At 44.4% G+C, this 17,120-nt stretch overlaps 1 protein-coding gene across 2 annotated transcripts in view; it reads right to left on the bottom strand.

Moving 5' to 3' along the window:
- LOC139228974 (uncharacterized) overlaps positions 1 to 17,120 on the bottom strand; it is a 49,485-nt gene that overhangs the window by 10,594 nt on the left and 21,771 nt on the right. For both annotated transcript variants that reach the window (XM_070860592.1, XM_070860594.1), the window contains 3 exons: positions 14,058 to 14,160; positions 7,158 to 7,283; positions 6,364 to 6,519 (listed from right to left, as the gene is read on the bottom strand). In XM_070860592.1, the coding sequence (XP_070716693.1) occupies positions 6,364 to 6,519; positions 7,158 to 7,283; positions 14,058 to 14,160 (385 nt within the window). The remainder of the gene's footprint in view (positions 1 to 6,363; positions 6,520 to 7,157; positions 7,284 to 14,057; positions 14,161 to 17,120) is intronic.

The raw sequence follows: 17,120 nt of genomic DNA, 5'->3' as shown, positions 1-17,120 counted from the left end.
GGCTACTTGGTGGCACCCTAAACTCCAGGCGCTCACCCAGAACATCAGTAGTCGTTGCCTGGTTGGCCAGCAACATATTCCAGGGAAGGGAGTCCCCTGTGATTGGGGTAAAACGCCCCTACCCGAAGGTCCCTTTGAGACATTTCAGTTGAACTACATTGAGTTGCAAAAAGTTCAGTGTTATAGATATGTGTTAGTAATAGTAGATGTGTTTAGCAGATGGATTGAAGCCTACCCTAACCTGGACAATAAGACTCAGACTGTTGTTAAGGTGTTAATGAGGGAAATTGTTCCTAGATATGAGATCTCAGCTAGACTGATGACCACCTATGTTCTTTCTCTGACTCAGGCTCTGCGACTAGTTCACAACCAGGTTCAAGATGCTCACCTCGACCTCCCAGTTTTACCCGAATTGTCCCTCGTGGCACCAGGGAAGTATGGATTCGGAAGGGATTAGAGCCACAATAGGAGGGGCCTTTTTAGGTGTCACTCACTACCCCCACTGCAGCCAAGGTTGAGGGGAAAAGTGCCTGGGTTTACCTGCACCACTGCAAGCTCATCACCATTTAAACAAATTTATAAGATGAGACTGTGTCTGTATGCTACTGTCTGCATAATAGTGTTGATATATGACAGTTTTGGTGCACGGGAAGGAAGACAAAGGCGAGAGCTCCATGTAAACACCTTTTTGTATATGTCTTACGTTTATGCGGAAAAAGGGCACTTCACTAGATGCTGGGTGTGTTCACATATCCCTATACATTCCAAAGGGGGAATTCCTTTGCGCACCGTTCCCCTGACCCTAACTGAGACTGTTAGATGGATTCAAAGAAACGATATTGGAACAGGTAGCTAACCGCACTACTGAGGCTCTGGAGGGCATCACAGCTGAAATGGTAGCGATAAGGACCGTAGCATTACAAAACCGAATGGCCCTCGATTACCTGTTAGCTGAGAAAGGGGGAACGTGTGCCCTGATAGGATCTGAATGTTGCACTTACATTCCTGATAGTTCAGAAAACATAACCCACCTTGCCGATCACATAAGGAGGGAGGTGAAAAAGTTATCCACACCAGCAAAAGAACTTAGCAGGTTTGATTGGTTTCTGGGTGGATCTTGGAGATCCTATCTAATACATGGGGCAATTGTTCTCATCATAATAATTACCTGCTGTTTGATTGTTGGTTGCCTTAACCTCTGCTGTAAAGCAATGACAAGGTTAGCAGACCCTCTTGTGGTCAAGGGTTCCCGGGTTATGATCCAACAAACTAGAGAACTACTCAACAATGCAATACTCATAGAATGATCCTAAATGTTATCATAGAATGATAAAAGGGGGGATGTGGATATCTGAACGGAATATATGGAATTAAGGACAGTAAAGTAAACGGGATATATGAAAATGTATAAGCCATGGAAGAATAGCTGGGAGAATGTCAGATTGCAAATAGTGCAACATCAGCATAGCTAACAGTCTGTCTCAAGGTTTCAAGTCACTAATCCTGCCAATAATATATAATTGTAACATGAAATACATCTGCAGAATTGCAAGGTCTCAGTAAATAGTCACACCATTAGATTGAAACATTTGGAGGCAATACTTGAGCTTTCAAGAAGAACATCTCATATAGATTGACTAATGAGTGGCTGAGTTAGACTGTCAATCCATTTGTATTTTGTTATCTGATTTCAAAACTGTATAACTGTTAACGCTTTACGATGTAACTTCACCTATCCGTAGGGAGTGTGTACGCTCTATCCAGAGAGTATATCTTCTGTCTGATAGGTCTTACTGGCCGGTAATAAAGACTGCTTTGTTCAAAGCACAAGAGGTATTCGACTCAGTAATTTTACTGAACCAGATTGAAGTAAAAGAATCCAGGAATTAACACCAGCATCTTAAGGATATATCATTTTTCACACAGTATTCAATGTTGCCGTACTATACAATAAAAAGAGAATTAGCCATGCCTCCAGCCAAGCTGTTCCAATACAGCTACAACATTGCCAACTACCTGACAATGTGGAAAACTACCCAGGTATGTCCTGTCTACAAAAAGGACAAATCCAATCCGGTCAATTGCCAGCCCATCAGTTTACTCTCAATCATCAGCAAAGTGATGGAAGGTATCATTGACCGTACTATCAAGCGGCACTTAGCAATAACTTGCTCACCGATGCTCAGTTTGGGTTCCGTCAGGACTATTTGGATCTAGATCTCATTACAGCCTTGGTCCAAACATGGACAAAAGAACTGAATTCCAGAGGTGAGGTGTGAGTGACTGCCCTTGACATCAAGGCAGCATTTGACTGAGTGTGGCATCAAGGAGCCCTAGTAAAACTGGTCAATGGGAATCGGGGGAGGAAAACTCTCCACTGGATGGAGTCCAAACCTGGCACTAAGGTAGATGGTTGTGGTTGTTGGAGAACATTCATCTCAGCCACAGGACATCGCCGCAAGAGTTCCTTCGGGCAGTGTCCTAGGCCCTACCATCTTCATCTGCTTCATCTCCCTCCATCATAAGGTCAGAAGTGGGGATGTTCGCTGATGGCTGCACAGTGTTCAGTTCCATTCGCAACTCCTCAGATAATGAAGCAGACCATGTCTGAATGGAGTGAGACTGGGACGACATTCAGGCTTGGGCTGATAAGTGGCAAGTAACGTTCGTGCCACACAAGTGCCAGACAATGACTATCTCCAACAAGCGAGAGTCTAATCACCACCCCTTGATATTCAATGGCATCACCATCGCCAAATCCCCCACCATCAACATACTGGGGGGTCACCAATGATCAAAAACTTAACTGGACCAGCCACATAAATACTGTGGCAACAAGACTGGGTCAGAGGCTGGGTATTCTGCAGCCTTTCCACTATCTACAAGACACAAGTCAGGAGTGTGATGGAATACTCTCCACTTGCCTGGTTGGGTACAACACTCGAAGCTCGACACCATCCAGGACAAAGCAGCCCGTTTGGCATCCCAACCACCACCTCAAACATTCACTCCTTGCACCACCGGCTGCAGTGTGTACCATCTACAAGATAAGAACATAAGATGCACTGCAGCAACCCGCCAAGGTTTCTTCAGCAGCACCTCCCAAACGTGCGACCTCCGAGAAGGACAAGGGCAGCAGGTGCTTGGGAACACCATCACTGCAAGTCCCCCTCCAAGTTACACACTATCCTGACTTGGAAATGCATTGTCATTCCTTCATCGTCACTGGGTCAAAATCCTGGAACTCCCTCCCTAACAGCACTGTGGGAGCACCTTCACCACACGGACTGCAGCGGTTCAAGAAGGCGGCTGACCACCACCTTCTCAAGGACATTTATGGATGGCCAATAAATGCCAGCCTTGCCAGAGATGCCCACATCCCAGGAACTAATTTATTTTAAAAAACTATATTCATGAATCATAATTCTGTAAAATATTTTTTGTGAACTTCATTATTTTTAATAGAAGAATACAGCTGGTATTGTGAACCTTGTGTAGCGTAGCATCTTGCGAATCACCTATCCAGTTTAGAGGCTGATCCAACAGCCAGCTGGTAGTTCAGGATTGGTCTCTAATTTCAGTTGGCAGATCAGCTTGTTCAATCAACTTCTGATCTTGGCTACTAGCAGCAGGAATGGCTGCTTTTGTGAACACTTGTATTGCTCAGTGGCTCTTGAAGCCAAACAACAGCAAGAGACAGTAATGAGGTGTTTATTGAATCTGTGCTATACTACCTTATGGTCATGTGAAAATGTCTCTTGTGAAATTTAAATCTGAAAGCTGGATTGGCTGCATCGTACCTGCAAGATCACACCAATGGTGTCTGCTCCAAACTGCCAGCCAAAATGCATTTTGGGAGGACTAACAATGCAAGGGAATACACATTAGTCATCATCATCATAGGCAGTCCCTCAGAGTTGAGGATAACTTGCTTCCACTCTAAAAGTGAGTGGGGCCATGTTGCTCTGATGATGGAGGAGGCCCAAACAAAATTCTCTTCTTCACGTCCCCTGCTCTCAATGGAGTAATTGGGCCTCTTGGGTAAGGTAATTGTAGCACTCTGTGATCCATTATCTTTCCCTGATAAAAGTAAATCTTAAGACCCCGAGCAGGATTCGCATCAGTTCTTAGCTGACATAAATTTTGCTGAGGCCTACAGGATGGGCAGAACGCTGGCAAATGGAATTCAATCCGGAGAAGTGTGAGGAAATGCATTTCGGGAGGGCTAACAATGCAAGGCAATACACATTAGTCATCATCATCATCATAGGCAGTCCCTCGGAATCGAGGATGACTTGCTTCCATTCTTAAAAGTGAGTTCTCAGATGGCTGAAGAGTCCAATGCGGAATTACAGTCTCTGTCACAGGTGGGGCAGACAGTGGTTGAAGGAAAGGGTGGGTGGGGAGTCTGGTTTGCCGCACGCTCTTTCCGCTGCCTGCGCTTGATTTCTGCATGCTCTCAGCAATGAGACTCAAGGTGCTCAGCGCCCTCCCGGATCTTCTTCCTCCACTTAGGGCGGTCTTGGGCCAGGGATTCCAGGTGCCAGTGGAGATGTTGCACTTTATGAAGGAGGCTTTGAGGGTGTCCTTGAAGCGTTTCCTCTGCCCACCTGGGACTTGCTTGCCGTGACAAAGCTCCAATTAGAGTGCTTGCCTTGGGAGTCTCGTGTTATGCATGTGGACGATGTGGCCCACCCAACGGAGCTGATCGAGCGTGGTCAGTACTTCGATGCTGGGAATGTTGGCCTGGGCGTGAACACTGACCTTGGTGCGCCTATCCTGCCAATGGATTTGCACAATCTTGCGGAGGCAGCACTGGTGGTACTTCTCCTGCGCTTTGAAATGCCTGCTATATCTCTGAGCCATATGAGAAATGATAGGACACTGAGAAATGTAGAGGAACAAAGGGACCTTGGAGTGCATGTCCACAGATCCCTGAAGGCAGCAGGACAGGTAGATAAGGTGGTTAAGAAGGCATACAAAATACTTGACTTTACTAGCCGAGGCATAGAATACAAGAGCAGGGAGGTTATATTTGAACTGTGTAAATCACTAGTATGTCCACAGCTAGAGTACTGCATGCAGTTCTGGTCACCACATTACAGGAAAGATGTGATTGCACCAGTGAGGATACAGAGGAGATTTACAAGGATGTTGCTTGAACTGGAGAATTTTAGCTATGAGGAAAGATTGGATAGGCTGGGGTTGTTTTCTTTGGAACAGAGGAGGCTGAGGGGAGACCTAATTGAGGTGTATAAAATTATGAGGGGCCTAGATAGGGTGGATAGGAAGGACCTATTTCCCTTAGCAGAGGGGCAACAACCAGGGGGCAGAGATTTAAAGTAAGTGGTAGGAGGTATAGAGGGGATTTGAGGATAATTTTTTTCACCCACAGGGTGGTGGTGGTCTGGAACTCACTGCCTGAAAGGGTGGTAGAGGCAGGAACCCTCATAGCATTTAAAAAGTACTTGGATGTGCACTTGAAGTGGCGTAATCTACAAGGCTACAGAACAAGAGCCGGAAAGTGGGATTAGGCTGGATAGCTCTCTGTCGGCCGGTGCGGACATGATGGACAGAATGGGCTGTAAATTTCTCTGATTCTATGGGGCGGGGTGGTTAGCCTAGGTACTCCCTCAGTCACGCCCCGTGATGTAAAGTAATGCGGATGGTATTCGAAAAATGACAAAGAATCTACAAGTTAAGTAATCCTACTTTATAGAATGTTATCCTTGAGTATTCCTTTAAGATTGAGTATTCTTACATTTACCCAACTGTGCTGCCTCCAACAGTAATCTTGACTTTTTGTTGGTAGTATGGCGGAGTTAGCAAGCTACTTCAGGTTTTAAAACCCACCTAGGGAGTGGCTTTCACCAACACCATTGCAGGCTGAATTGCTCCTGGAGATTTAGGGAACTATCTGGGTTGACTTCACCTCAGCAGGCTGAACAGGTCATCTAAGTGATATTGCACTTGCTGGCCTGTAAATCATTGGATGAGGCACAGCAGCCAGAAAGAATATCCCGTCAGGCCTGTTCCGCTCATGTTACCTGAGGGCCGCTGCCGGCAAGGTAAGTGGCCTGAAATGTACCTGCCTGAAACAGGTGACTTTCCTCTGGAGGCCAGATAGGCGCCAACAGCTCACTTAATTTTATTGAAATAAACCCCATTTTCGGGCCGTCCTCAGACTTCCCAGTTGGTGTGTGTGATCCGTGCTCACCTGCGGCTACGGACCCGAAAACAGGCCTTCACCAATTTCCAACAACTCCAAAATTTGTCGCCACACACACACATTCAGTCAACGTATGTCTGGCCTGCAATATTGCATTATCCACCCATGAAACATTTACCAGTCTAGTATCATACCTTTTTTGATTCCACTTTCATTGAAAACATCTTGGATATATTTTGTGCATATGTGACATCCATCTTTTGTTCTCGCCAAGCAGAGATATTCAGCTTTGCAGTCACACAAAGCATCCTGAGTTTCAGTGCATTCTCGCACCATATCCAGTCCTAGCTCTACAATTTAAAAAAATAAATCAGTAAGGTCCAAATAAATTCAATTCTTTGTTACCTATATCAACCTTGGGTCTTAAGGTAGAATGCAAGCAAAACATGAAACAGTAAAAGCTGCTCTTTAATGTCATATAATTTCATACTCTTAATGCAACTTACAAAAACATACGATGTGATTAAAAATACTGACTTTTTTTGTTACAAAGTTAACGATTGAAACTTATTCTTACATATTCTTTCCCCCTCACTACTGTTAATTCATCCACCAAACCTTACGACCAATTACTGGTTCCGTATCACATTCATGCAACTGAATACGAATAACCAGGTAATCTAATTTCATGTACTATAGGCATTTGGACGAAGTGACTAAATGTAATAGTTGCCATGGGTTTACACATGTCTGACGCACCCTTCTAACCCCAATACAGTTTATAATTTGGTCAAATTTAATTGTTTAATTGTTCAAATTTTCCAGAACATACAAAGTAGCTGAGGAATACAACTACTTCATTAAAGTATTTCGGGGATTAGCCCATTTTGTTCAGTTCAGTGTGGTCCTAAAGGCAGTAGGATAAGCTTCCTCGGGAAAATACTTGGATTGTTAAAACACGTTTAAAGAATTGTTGCAAGAGGTTTACCTGGATCGCAATATTTACACTTCAAGCACTTATCTAAGCCATTTGGGTGATTGGTGTAAGCCCCACGAGCACAGGGCGTACAGGTAGTGGATAATTCTGATGTACAGTGTTTTAAAACACGAGCACCTGCAATTAAAATAAAATAAAAGTCAGTGCCCTATTTGCGTGGTGAAAGCTGGAGTTACACAATTGCCATTTTAGATTCTTTTACTTTCACTGTAGAAAATCAAACAAAACCTGTCGCTTATAACAGAAAATGTCATCATATTCAGAAGAAGAACACATACTCGGGAGGAGGGTGGGGTGCATAGGTAGCTAAGTCCACCAGCAGGGTACAACAAAATTAGTTTGTAAATGTCACCTATACTCTTGAGATTAGATTGCTGTTTTTCATTTCACTCCATTGTCTGCCCTAATCTGTCTATTGCATAATGTATTGCATGGTTAATATTCCAAAATTAGAATTCTTTAGAATTATTAGAATTCTATTAGAATTCCTTATCAGGTGCGTTACAGATTTCCAGGGTTATGATGACACGACTGCAGTATCACCAAGGTTTAAATTAAAATTTGTAGCAGATTACAGATATGTTTCATATTGCTATTAGATTAGAATATCAACTTCATTACCAGGTTTGTGTGCAACACTTTTTAAAAATACTTTTCCATTATGAGTGGTTCTGGTTGTTGATGGGAACAGAGACAAAACTTGTATGAGATTAGCCAGGAAACCAAAGTTATGCAAGTCTTTTCATTTCCATTTTTCTTCATATCCAGTACAATATATATATATATATATATATCTTGTACTGATATCTCCACCTATAAAACTGATCAAGACCATTGTGTACCATTCCGCAGAACCTATCCACAATCTGAAGTTGGCTTTTATTGAAGATGGTAGGTCTCTGCACAAGAGGATATTGCACAGTGCCAACATGCACTACTTCTTTTGGCCAGCTGAATGTCTGACACATACAGAAACCCACCACCATTGTTAAGAGTGTACTGAGAAATCCACCCTGATAAAGTTTCTGTTTATCTGATGTAGAGTGCTCCTAGAGACGAAAAAACAATTGTCTAAGTCCACACTCAGCTGAAGTCCAGGTTGGCAAGAGTTAACGCTTAAGGCTTCCAAGTGTGCACATGGGAGTTTTAACCCGCTAAAACTGCACAGCCGACCACCACAGGAAACTGGTAAGCTTCTCACTGCTTGTCAGCCTGCTGACCCAGAACACTGATGAACTTCCCACTGCTAGTCCAGGGAGGGTTGCCTCGCCCCTCACTACATTAGCTTGCAAGCTTATTTGAGCAGACTGTGAATAATTCCAGCCATCCAAAGATAGTGCCCTTGATTGCAATAATGATCCAGGCTGGCAGATCAATCATTGACGGTGACTTCGAGTACAGTGGACCTGCTTGGATGCAAAGGTTAACTCTATTCCAATGTTCCACCAGGAGGCATGTCATCTTGGAGCCAACTTGACCCAAAAGGAACTCTGCTCATTACTCTAGAGTCACCAGTTGATGGTTGGACAACTGCTAAGAATCTGTTTGAGCCCTTGCTGGGTGATTAGCAGATAATAAGAGCTCTACTGTGGGTGCCATAACTCATCAGAAAACGTGTGAGTAACTGTCCTGTCCACAGCATGGAAACACACCAGCCCTAACGAATGGTGGTTCCACTAGCTGGAGGGACTCAAAATTGGCCCACGCCTTTTGTCGGTGCACTCACCAGAGATGCGCCGACTTTGTGGGCTGAAAAGGGCGCCGAAAAAATGTCCCCCGATTCTGGCCGCGGTGTTGCCTCTCCCGGGGCTTGGCGCGGCGTGGCCAGTCGATTGGGGGGCGGAGCTAGGGCCCTGCGCCAGAAACGTTGCAGTGTGCGCGCATGTGCAGTAGCTCCTGCCCCAGCCTCTGTGTGCGTGCTGCAGCGTGGGACCCGATGCGTCCCTCCCCTATCCCAGGCCGAGTGGCCTCCCGGACAGGCCGGCCCGCCGGCTGGTTGAAGATTGACAGTCTGGCTTCAGGTCGGGGGGGGGGGGGGGATGGGGCGCTGGATAGAAGGCCACAACAAGCAGGTTGGTCCGGGGCCCAAGCTGGGGCGGTGGAGATGGGGGGTGGGTTTCCGAACCGCAGGCTGGGTTCGATCACCGACCCATGGGGGTAGGGGGTTCCGATCCCATGGGCGGTCCGATCCCCGACCTCTAGGGAAGATCAGATCCCCAGACGTGTTCGATCTCTGACCACAGGTGCTGTTCTGATCCTAGAGGATCTGATCCTAGAGATCTGATCCCCGACCTTGGGAGGTAGAGTTTTTTGTAAGGTGGGTGAGCTTAGGCAGCTGGGAGAACATAAGAACATAAAAATTATGAGCAGGAGGTACTTCTATTTTTTATTTGGATATTTTTAAAAAATTATGTAAAAATTATATTTTGTCTCTTTACATATTTTATTTTTGTAGTTTAAGCTTCCATAAATGCTTCTGTTGTATCGTAAATTAACTTTGCGAAGTTTGTCATATGATGTCCTGTAGAGCTGTTTGATCCTATTCACATTCTTTAGTCAAGTCATTAAGTTCTGCTGGCCTCCGATGTACCTACCTGCGTTGATTTCTTAACTCTCCACAAGGGTTTTCTGTGCAGCCACAAGTGGCCACATACGTTGGCCTAAGTTAGTTTGGAGCAACTATTAGCTGTCCAAAGTGGCCTAAATGGCCAAAACGGGCATAGGTGGCTGGTAACGCCCTCTTTTCAAAAAAATTAAATGAAACTAAAAAAATCCTAACTAACTCACTTACACTGGCGCAAATTGAATGTGCAAAATGGGGATTTTTAAGATACTCCAGAAAAATCAAGTTGCTCCAAAAAAAACAGAGTAACTCCTGGGCAATTTTGAGCCCGTGTGGAGTTTGAGCAGCAACTGCTGGTATCCGCAATCCAACCATGATAGGGACTAAACCCTGAATTAATACCTGGCATTCAAAAAATACCTTAGAGTAGCTGTTGCCCCAAGCCTCAGAGATTTCTTGTCAGCCACAACATGAACATATCCCTTCAGAGTGGTAAAGGAATATGCATTGCAGCTTGCAATGAGCCAGCCATCTTGGTGTTCTAGTCAACCAAGTTAAAGGTTTGTTACTAACTGCTTAATACAGGTCCTCATATAAAGGGCTTTGGCAAAAACCCAGCATGGTATGCACTATAATTTGTTTAATTGAAGAATCAGATTTCTTGTAGGAGCTTTAAGTCGTAGAAGTGGTTTAATATGTGAAGGCTTATGCAAATTGGAACTTCCGACAGAGCTCTCCAGATATTGCACACAATTAAAAAAAATTACTGTCCCTGATTTTGGTTATATGTCCTTTATTTTGTGGCATTGTTACATTATTTTTAATGTTACATTTAATTACTGATTCCCTTTTTCTTTAGCTCCAGTCTTGGAAAAACAGTGCTGATTGGCTGAAGGTGGATTTCAGAAGTTTTTTCCAGCCAATAGCATTAAGATTCAACCTTGCTAAGTCATTGAAATGCCAAGGCCAAACTTAGGATGTTTTTTGCCCATCAATATGGGGTACTTCAAGTGCTTAATAAGTTATCTTGTCTTTGGTCCAGGGAGCTATCCGTCACTGAAATTAATTAACTTGACAGTGGTGCAGTAAGGGTTAATAATAAAAATGCAAATTTGAAGGCCGTTTCACAATGGCAGAGAGATGCTCTGTAGGAAAGATTGAGCAATTTAGGCAGAAAGACCTCACTCAGCATTTTATTGGAACCCTAGCTACTGTCAAAATGCAAAAACAGCATATCTGATTGACAGGTTAGCCACAGGTGAGGAACGTTTTATTTTAAACGTGGTATCTATGTATGCAGTGGTGGCACGTTACACTGGAGCACGGAGACACAATGGTGGAGCTCACGTTTTGATCTCTGAGTGTACTAAATTCTTCATTTCTGCCATGTTGCTGAAAAACTGTGCAGAAAGCAGTCTGGTAACATTTTCCTTGCTAGGGATGGTGAGGATAAAACTGGATGGAGCTCTTCAGTGGGTCGCTGATGCATTTTTCTTGTTAGCAAACCAAAAATGGCTTCAGTAGTGGTCTGGGAACAGCCGGCCTGTAACCCGCTGGTATTATTAAGGGGGAAGTTGAGAATATCGTACCCAATATTTACAACTGAAGGAAAAATACCACTTTTTGGGCTCAATTTTCCCCAGTGATTTGCGCTGTTTTTTTAGAGCAGGCTGCTTTTTTTGGCAGAATATTATCTGAATGGTGATGGATTAGGAAAATGGGAGGTGCAACAAGACCTGGGTGTCATGGTACATCAGTCATTGAAAGTAGGCACGCAGGTACAGCAGGCAGTGAAGAAGGCAAATGGCATGTTGGCCTTCATAGCGAAAGGAATTGAATATAGGAGCAGGGAGGTCTTACTGCAGTTGTACAGGGCCTTGGTGAGGCCACACCTTGAATATTATGTACAGTTTTGGTCTCCTAATCTGAGGAAGGACATTCTTGCTATTGAGGGAGTGCAGCGAAGGTTCACCAGACTGATTCCCAAGATGGCAGGACATACATATGAGGAAAGACTGGATTGACTAGGCTTATATTCACTGGAATTTAGAAGAATGAGAGGGAATCTCATAGAAACATATAAAATTTTGACGGGATTGGACAGGTTAGATGCAGGAAGAATGTTTCCGATGTTGGGGAAGTCCAAAACCAGAGGTCACAGTCTAAGGATAAGGGGTAAGCCATTTAGGACCGAGATGAGGAGAAACTTCTTCACTCAGAGAATTGTGAACCTGTGGAATTCTCTGCCACAGAAAGCTGTTGAGGCCAGTTCAAAAGGGAGTTAGATGTGGCCCTTTCGGCTAAAGGGATCAAAGGGTATGGGGAGAAAGCAGGAATGGGGAACTGAAGTTGCATGATCTACCAGGCTTGAAGGGCCGAATGGCCTACTCCCGCACCTATTTTCTATGTTTCTAAGTTAAAAAAACAGTTTCCCCAATCAATTTGCACCAGCGTAACTCAGTTATGATTTTTTTAGGTTTGTTTTTTTTCAGCCTAAGGGGGCGTAACCTGCCACCCGCGCCAATTCTGGCCATTTAGGCAAGTTTGGCCAGCTAAGAGTTACTCCAGTTCTGCTTAGGCCAGAGTATGTGGCCTCTGCAGAAAACCCTTCAGGAGAGTTAAAAAAATTGACGCAGGTAAGGAAATCGGCGCAGGTAAGTGCAGCAGATGCCCGGACACAGAGAGAGAGAGAGACGCCATTTTCTGGGACGTCGGGCAGGGAAGCGGACCGGCAGATAAGTTGCTGCAACATATTTTAATGTGTTTTTAAATTGATGCAATGTGCTTTACTGTGTTGGGAGCTGGCTGTATGTTTCACTGTGCAGTCTCAGCTGGCATTGTGTACCTGGTTACCATGGCAGCCCAATCTTTTGGGCGCAGATCAAGGCTCCATCCCCAAAACTAAAGGACAGGTTAGGCCACGCCAAAATGAAAAAATCCAATGGGGAAACTTAGAAACTTTTTTTTGGCGTACTTAGGTCCCCAAAAAATGGGCGTAACTCTTCAAGTACGCCAAAAAAATGTTTTGGGGAAAATTGAGCCCTTTAAGTGGTTGTGATTTCCAAAAGAAAACTTTAGCAGGGCAGGATGGGCAGATAATAGAGAATTAATGAGGAAGTTAGAAAAAAGAAGTCTTTATACAGTGGATGGTTAGGATGTAGAATTCTCTGCCACAAGTTGTAGTTGAAGCAGATTCCATAAATTATTTTAAAAGGGAGTTCGTTTTGTTGAAAAAGAAGAACGTTAAAAGGGATGGTGACCTAGTCATCATCATCATCATAGGCAGTCCCTCGAAATCGAGGAAGACTTGCTTCCACTCTAAAAGTGAGTTCTCAGGTGGCTGAACAGTCCAATATGGGAATTACAGTCTCTGTCACAGGTGGAACAGAAAGTCGTTGGGGGAAAGGGTGGGTGGGATTGGTTTGCCACACGCTCCTTCCGCTGCCTGCGCTTGTTTTCTGTGTGCTCTCGGCGACGAGACTCAAGGTGCTCAGCACCCTCCCGGATGCACTTCCTCCACTTAGGGCGGTCTTTGGCCAGGGACTCCCAGGTATCAGTGGGGATGTTGCATTTTATCAAGGAGGCTTTGAGGGTGTCCTTGAAACGTTTCCTCTGCCCACCTGGGGCTCGCTTGCCATGTAGGAGTTCCGAGTAGAGCTCTTGCTTTGGGAATCTTGTGTCAGGCATGCGGACAATGTGGCCCGCCAACATTGGTCTGCTCCCCAGGCTACCATAACCTGCGCCTGCGAAGAGACGCTCGGTCACTCAACCAGGAAACACCAAGACTGATTTGATGAGAATGACCAGGAGATCCAAGAGCTAATAAATCACAAGTGCAGGGCATTTCTAAACCTAAAACAACAACCCAACTCGGGAGCAGCAAAGCAGCATTACAGACGGCTTAAGGCCGAGGTCCAACAAAAAACCCGCAACCTAATGAATGGATGATGGGTAGAGAAAGTACAGGAGATTCAGCAGCTGACTGAGTGGGATTAGACTAGACAGCTCATGGAGAAAAAAACCAAAGCAGACCCGATTGGCTAAATGCCCTGTTTTTGTACTGCAACATTCTATGATTGTAAACCAGCAGTGGTGTATTATTCTGGATTATTCCTTTCAATACATATTTGAAATGCTAACAAGATGTGCAAGGAAACTAGTTTTATTTAAACATTACAAATTACACATCTCGAATATCACATATGCAAGTTTTTAGAGGGGAAAAAACATAATTTATGATATAATTCTTGTATTCGCAAAATCATAATATCACCACATCTAAGATAGCTGAATACTTCCACTCATTCAGAAAGGTTGTTGTCACTAACCTGCTTGGCACATGGGACAGCACAGTTCCTGAAAACTATATTCTCCTTGGCCACAGCTTCTCACCAGTCGCAAGTTAAAGATCATCAAGAGGATGCAACAGATCTAGATGGAAATAAGACTTACTTAATCATCATCATCATCATAGGCAGTCCCTCGGAATCGAGGAAGACTTGCTTCCACTCTTAGCATGAGTTCTTAGGTGGCTTGAACAGTCCAATACAAGAACCACAGTTTCAGTCAAAGGTGGGACAGACAGTCGTTGAGGGAAAGGGTGGGCAGGGAGCCTGGTTTGCCGCATGCTCCTTCCGCTGCCTGCACTTGATTTCTGCATGCTCTCGGCGACGATATTCGAGGAGCTCAGCGCCCTCCCAAATGCACTTCCTCCATTTAGGGCGGTCTTTGGCCAGGGTCTCCCAGGTGTCAGTGGGGACACTTAATCAATTTACTTAATAAATACATGCTCACTGTCCAGTGCGAAGGTAGGAAATTGAATAGTGGCATTCTCATAAACATAAAGAGGAAAATCATATATGGGGTATAGTAGGACACTTGGTGAATAGGCACCAATAGTAAATATTTACTGCTTAGCAATATATACAGTAGTGTTTATTTTTCCACATATTTGTGTCCAACAGTAAATTAAGGTGATAATTCAGAAAAAGGCTCCAATAATTGTGCTAATTAAATTAACAATTCAGACATGAGGTCTTTGATCCCTGCCAGTTACTGCATAATAACTTAACATATTACAATTGTGAAAATGGGCTGGTTGACGAATACAATAAGTAAACTATGCTTCATATAACTGCAGAAACTTACAGTATACAAGGTGCTGGTTTATGACAGCAAATTTTCACGTAGCAGCCATGGGAGGGAGCTATCTCTGGGCTGGCCGAACAGAGTTTGTTTTGACTTTACCCCTGGTTCATTCATTTCTATTCAAAGGATTTTGTTGATCTCCACTATATTTCCAATCAATAAAATTCTAATTGGTCACAACCTGTATGCTGTAGTCTGAAGCCTAATTCTTGAAAGATAGACTTGCATTTATATAGCACCTATCACGACCTCATGATGTTCCATAGCACTTTACAACCAATGAGGTACATTTGACATGTGGTCATTGTTGTAATGTAGGAAACGTGGCTTGCTGTGCGCAAATTGGCTACCACATTTCCTACATTACAACAATGAGATCATGATCAGTTAATCTGTTTTGCTCTTCTTTGAATAGTGCCCTGGATCTTTTACTTCCACTTGAGAGGGCAGACGGGGCCTCGGCTTAAGGTTTCATCTGATAGACAGCACCTCTGACAGTGCAGCACTCCCTCAGTACTGCACTGAAGTACCAGTGTGGGACTGGGGCGCTTGAATCCATAACCTTCTGACCCAGGCGAGAATTCTGCCACCAAGCCATGGTTGACACCTTGCAGTTCAAAAGATCTAAAGGGAAATAGTGTACCACATTTATATTGCTATTAATGTTTGCCATTGCATATGCAAGCTTGCAGATGAACAGTTGTCAGAAAGCAGCAACTGTAACTTGAATTTCTGGCTGCAAACTTTCCCTGGCATTAGAGAAATGTTCATACAGGCCAACAGGCAGAAAATCTTTCTGCGTGCATTTATGGATGAGCTGTGTTCAACCTGTACATGGCCCAAAAATGTTGGTCAGCCAGTAGGCATTTACCATACAGCGCTGCTGCAGGTTTCAGGGTTGTGATGTTAGATGCCCTGCAATGTAACTGTAATGTAATTTGGTGCAAGGTTACCACATCCGCTTTCTTTGGTGAACAATGAGTCATTCACATGTCATGTGCATTTGAAGAAGGAAGCCTGGCACTGAAAAATAGAGAACAGATATTTCCTTTCAACAAGATGTTAGCCCTTTGTGTGCATTGAAATCAAATGAGTATCTTGATGGGGAAAAAATATCACAGGGCGATGCCAGCAGGATCGACCGGCCTCTTCAGCTTCAGAAAAACTGTTGTATTTTAATTTTGTTGCTGTGAAATATTATTGACCAAAAACTTTATTTTTGTGTTAACATATTAATTTATTATATAACAATAATTAAAATTTATCTTAAGCATTATGGCCTAGAAATTCATCTCGGGAGTTGACACAAAGCGGGCGGTATCGTATCGGCCCCTGATACTCAGTTCCATTGCAGTCAAATGGATTAGGAATCACGGACCCCCATCTAAAACTCCTTGCACATTTACATTTCTGAATATAAAGTTCACCAGTGTCCTGTTATAGGAACTTGTGTGAAATTTTGCCAGGGCTGTCTTATATAGTGAGCATTGATGTGAAAACTTTAATCTTCTTTTTAGCTGAAAGGTAACCCTACAGGTTCAGCAACATGGCTGTTGAATACGTCACCACACGACACCTACTTGCTCTTCCTGCAGTGAGGTTAGGCTCAGTGGCTCCTGTTGGGAGCACTGGCACCATTTCAGGTGTAACCCTCTACCACTGACACTTGATCAGCTCAGATGGATGGGCCACATCGTCCGCATGCCCAATACGAGACTCCCAAAACAAGCGCTCTACTAAGAGCTGTGACACGGCAAGTGTGCCCCAGGTGGGCAGAGGAAATGTTTCAAGGACAACCTTAAAGCCTCCTTGAAAAGTGCAACATCTCCACCGACACCTGGGAGTCCCTGGCCCAAGACCACTCAAAGTGGAGGAGAAGCATCCGGGAAGGCGCCGAACACCTCGGGTCTCTTCGCCGGGAGCACGCGGAAGCCAAGCGCAAACAGCGGAAGGAGCGCACGGCAACCCAAGCTCCCCACCTACCCGTCCCTCCAACCACCGTCTGCCCCACCTGTGACAGAGACTGTAGGTCCCACGTTGGTCTCATCAGTTGCCTGAGAACTCATTTTAGTGTAGAAGCAAGTCATCCTCGACTCCGGGGGACTGCCTCAGAAGAAGAAGACTCACTGCACAGTTGCTGAGTGTTTCAGGGTTTTTCTGTCTGCGCTGGAACATCACTGACACACTGCCTGGTGTGCAGCATTTCTGTGGCTTTAGTCCGGGTCCAGTCACAGGCCCAGCAC

The sequence above is a fragment of the Pristiophorus japonicus genome, chromosome 18 (genome assembly GCF_044704955.1).
Source record: "Pristiophorus japonicus isolate sPriJap1 chromosome 18, sPriJap1.hap1, whole genome shotgun sequence".
NCBI classification, from domain to species: Eukaryota; Metazoa; Chordata; class Chondrichthyes; family Pristiophoridae; genus Pristiophorus; species Pristiophorus japonicus.
This window is presented reverse-complemented; position numbering and strand designations above follow the sequence as displayed.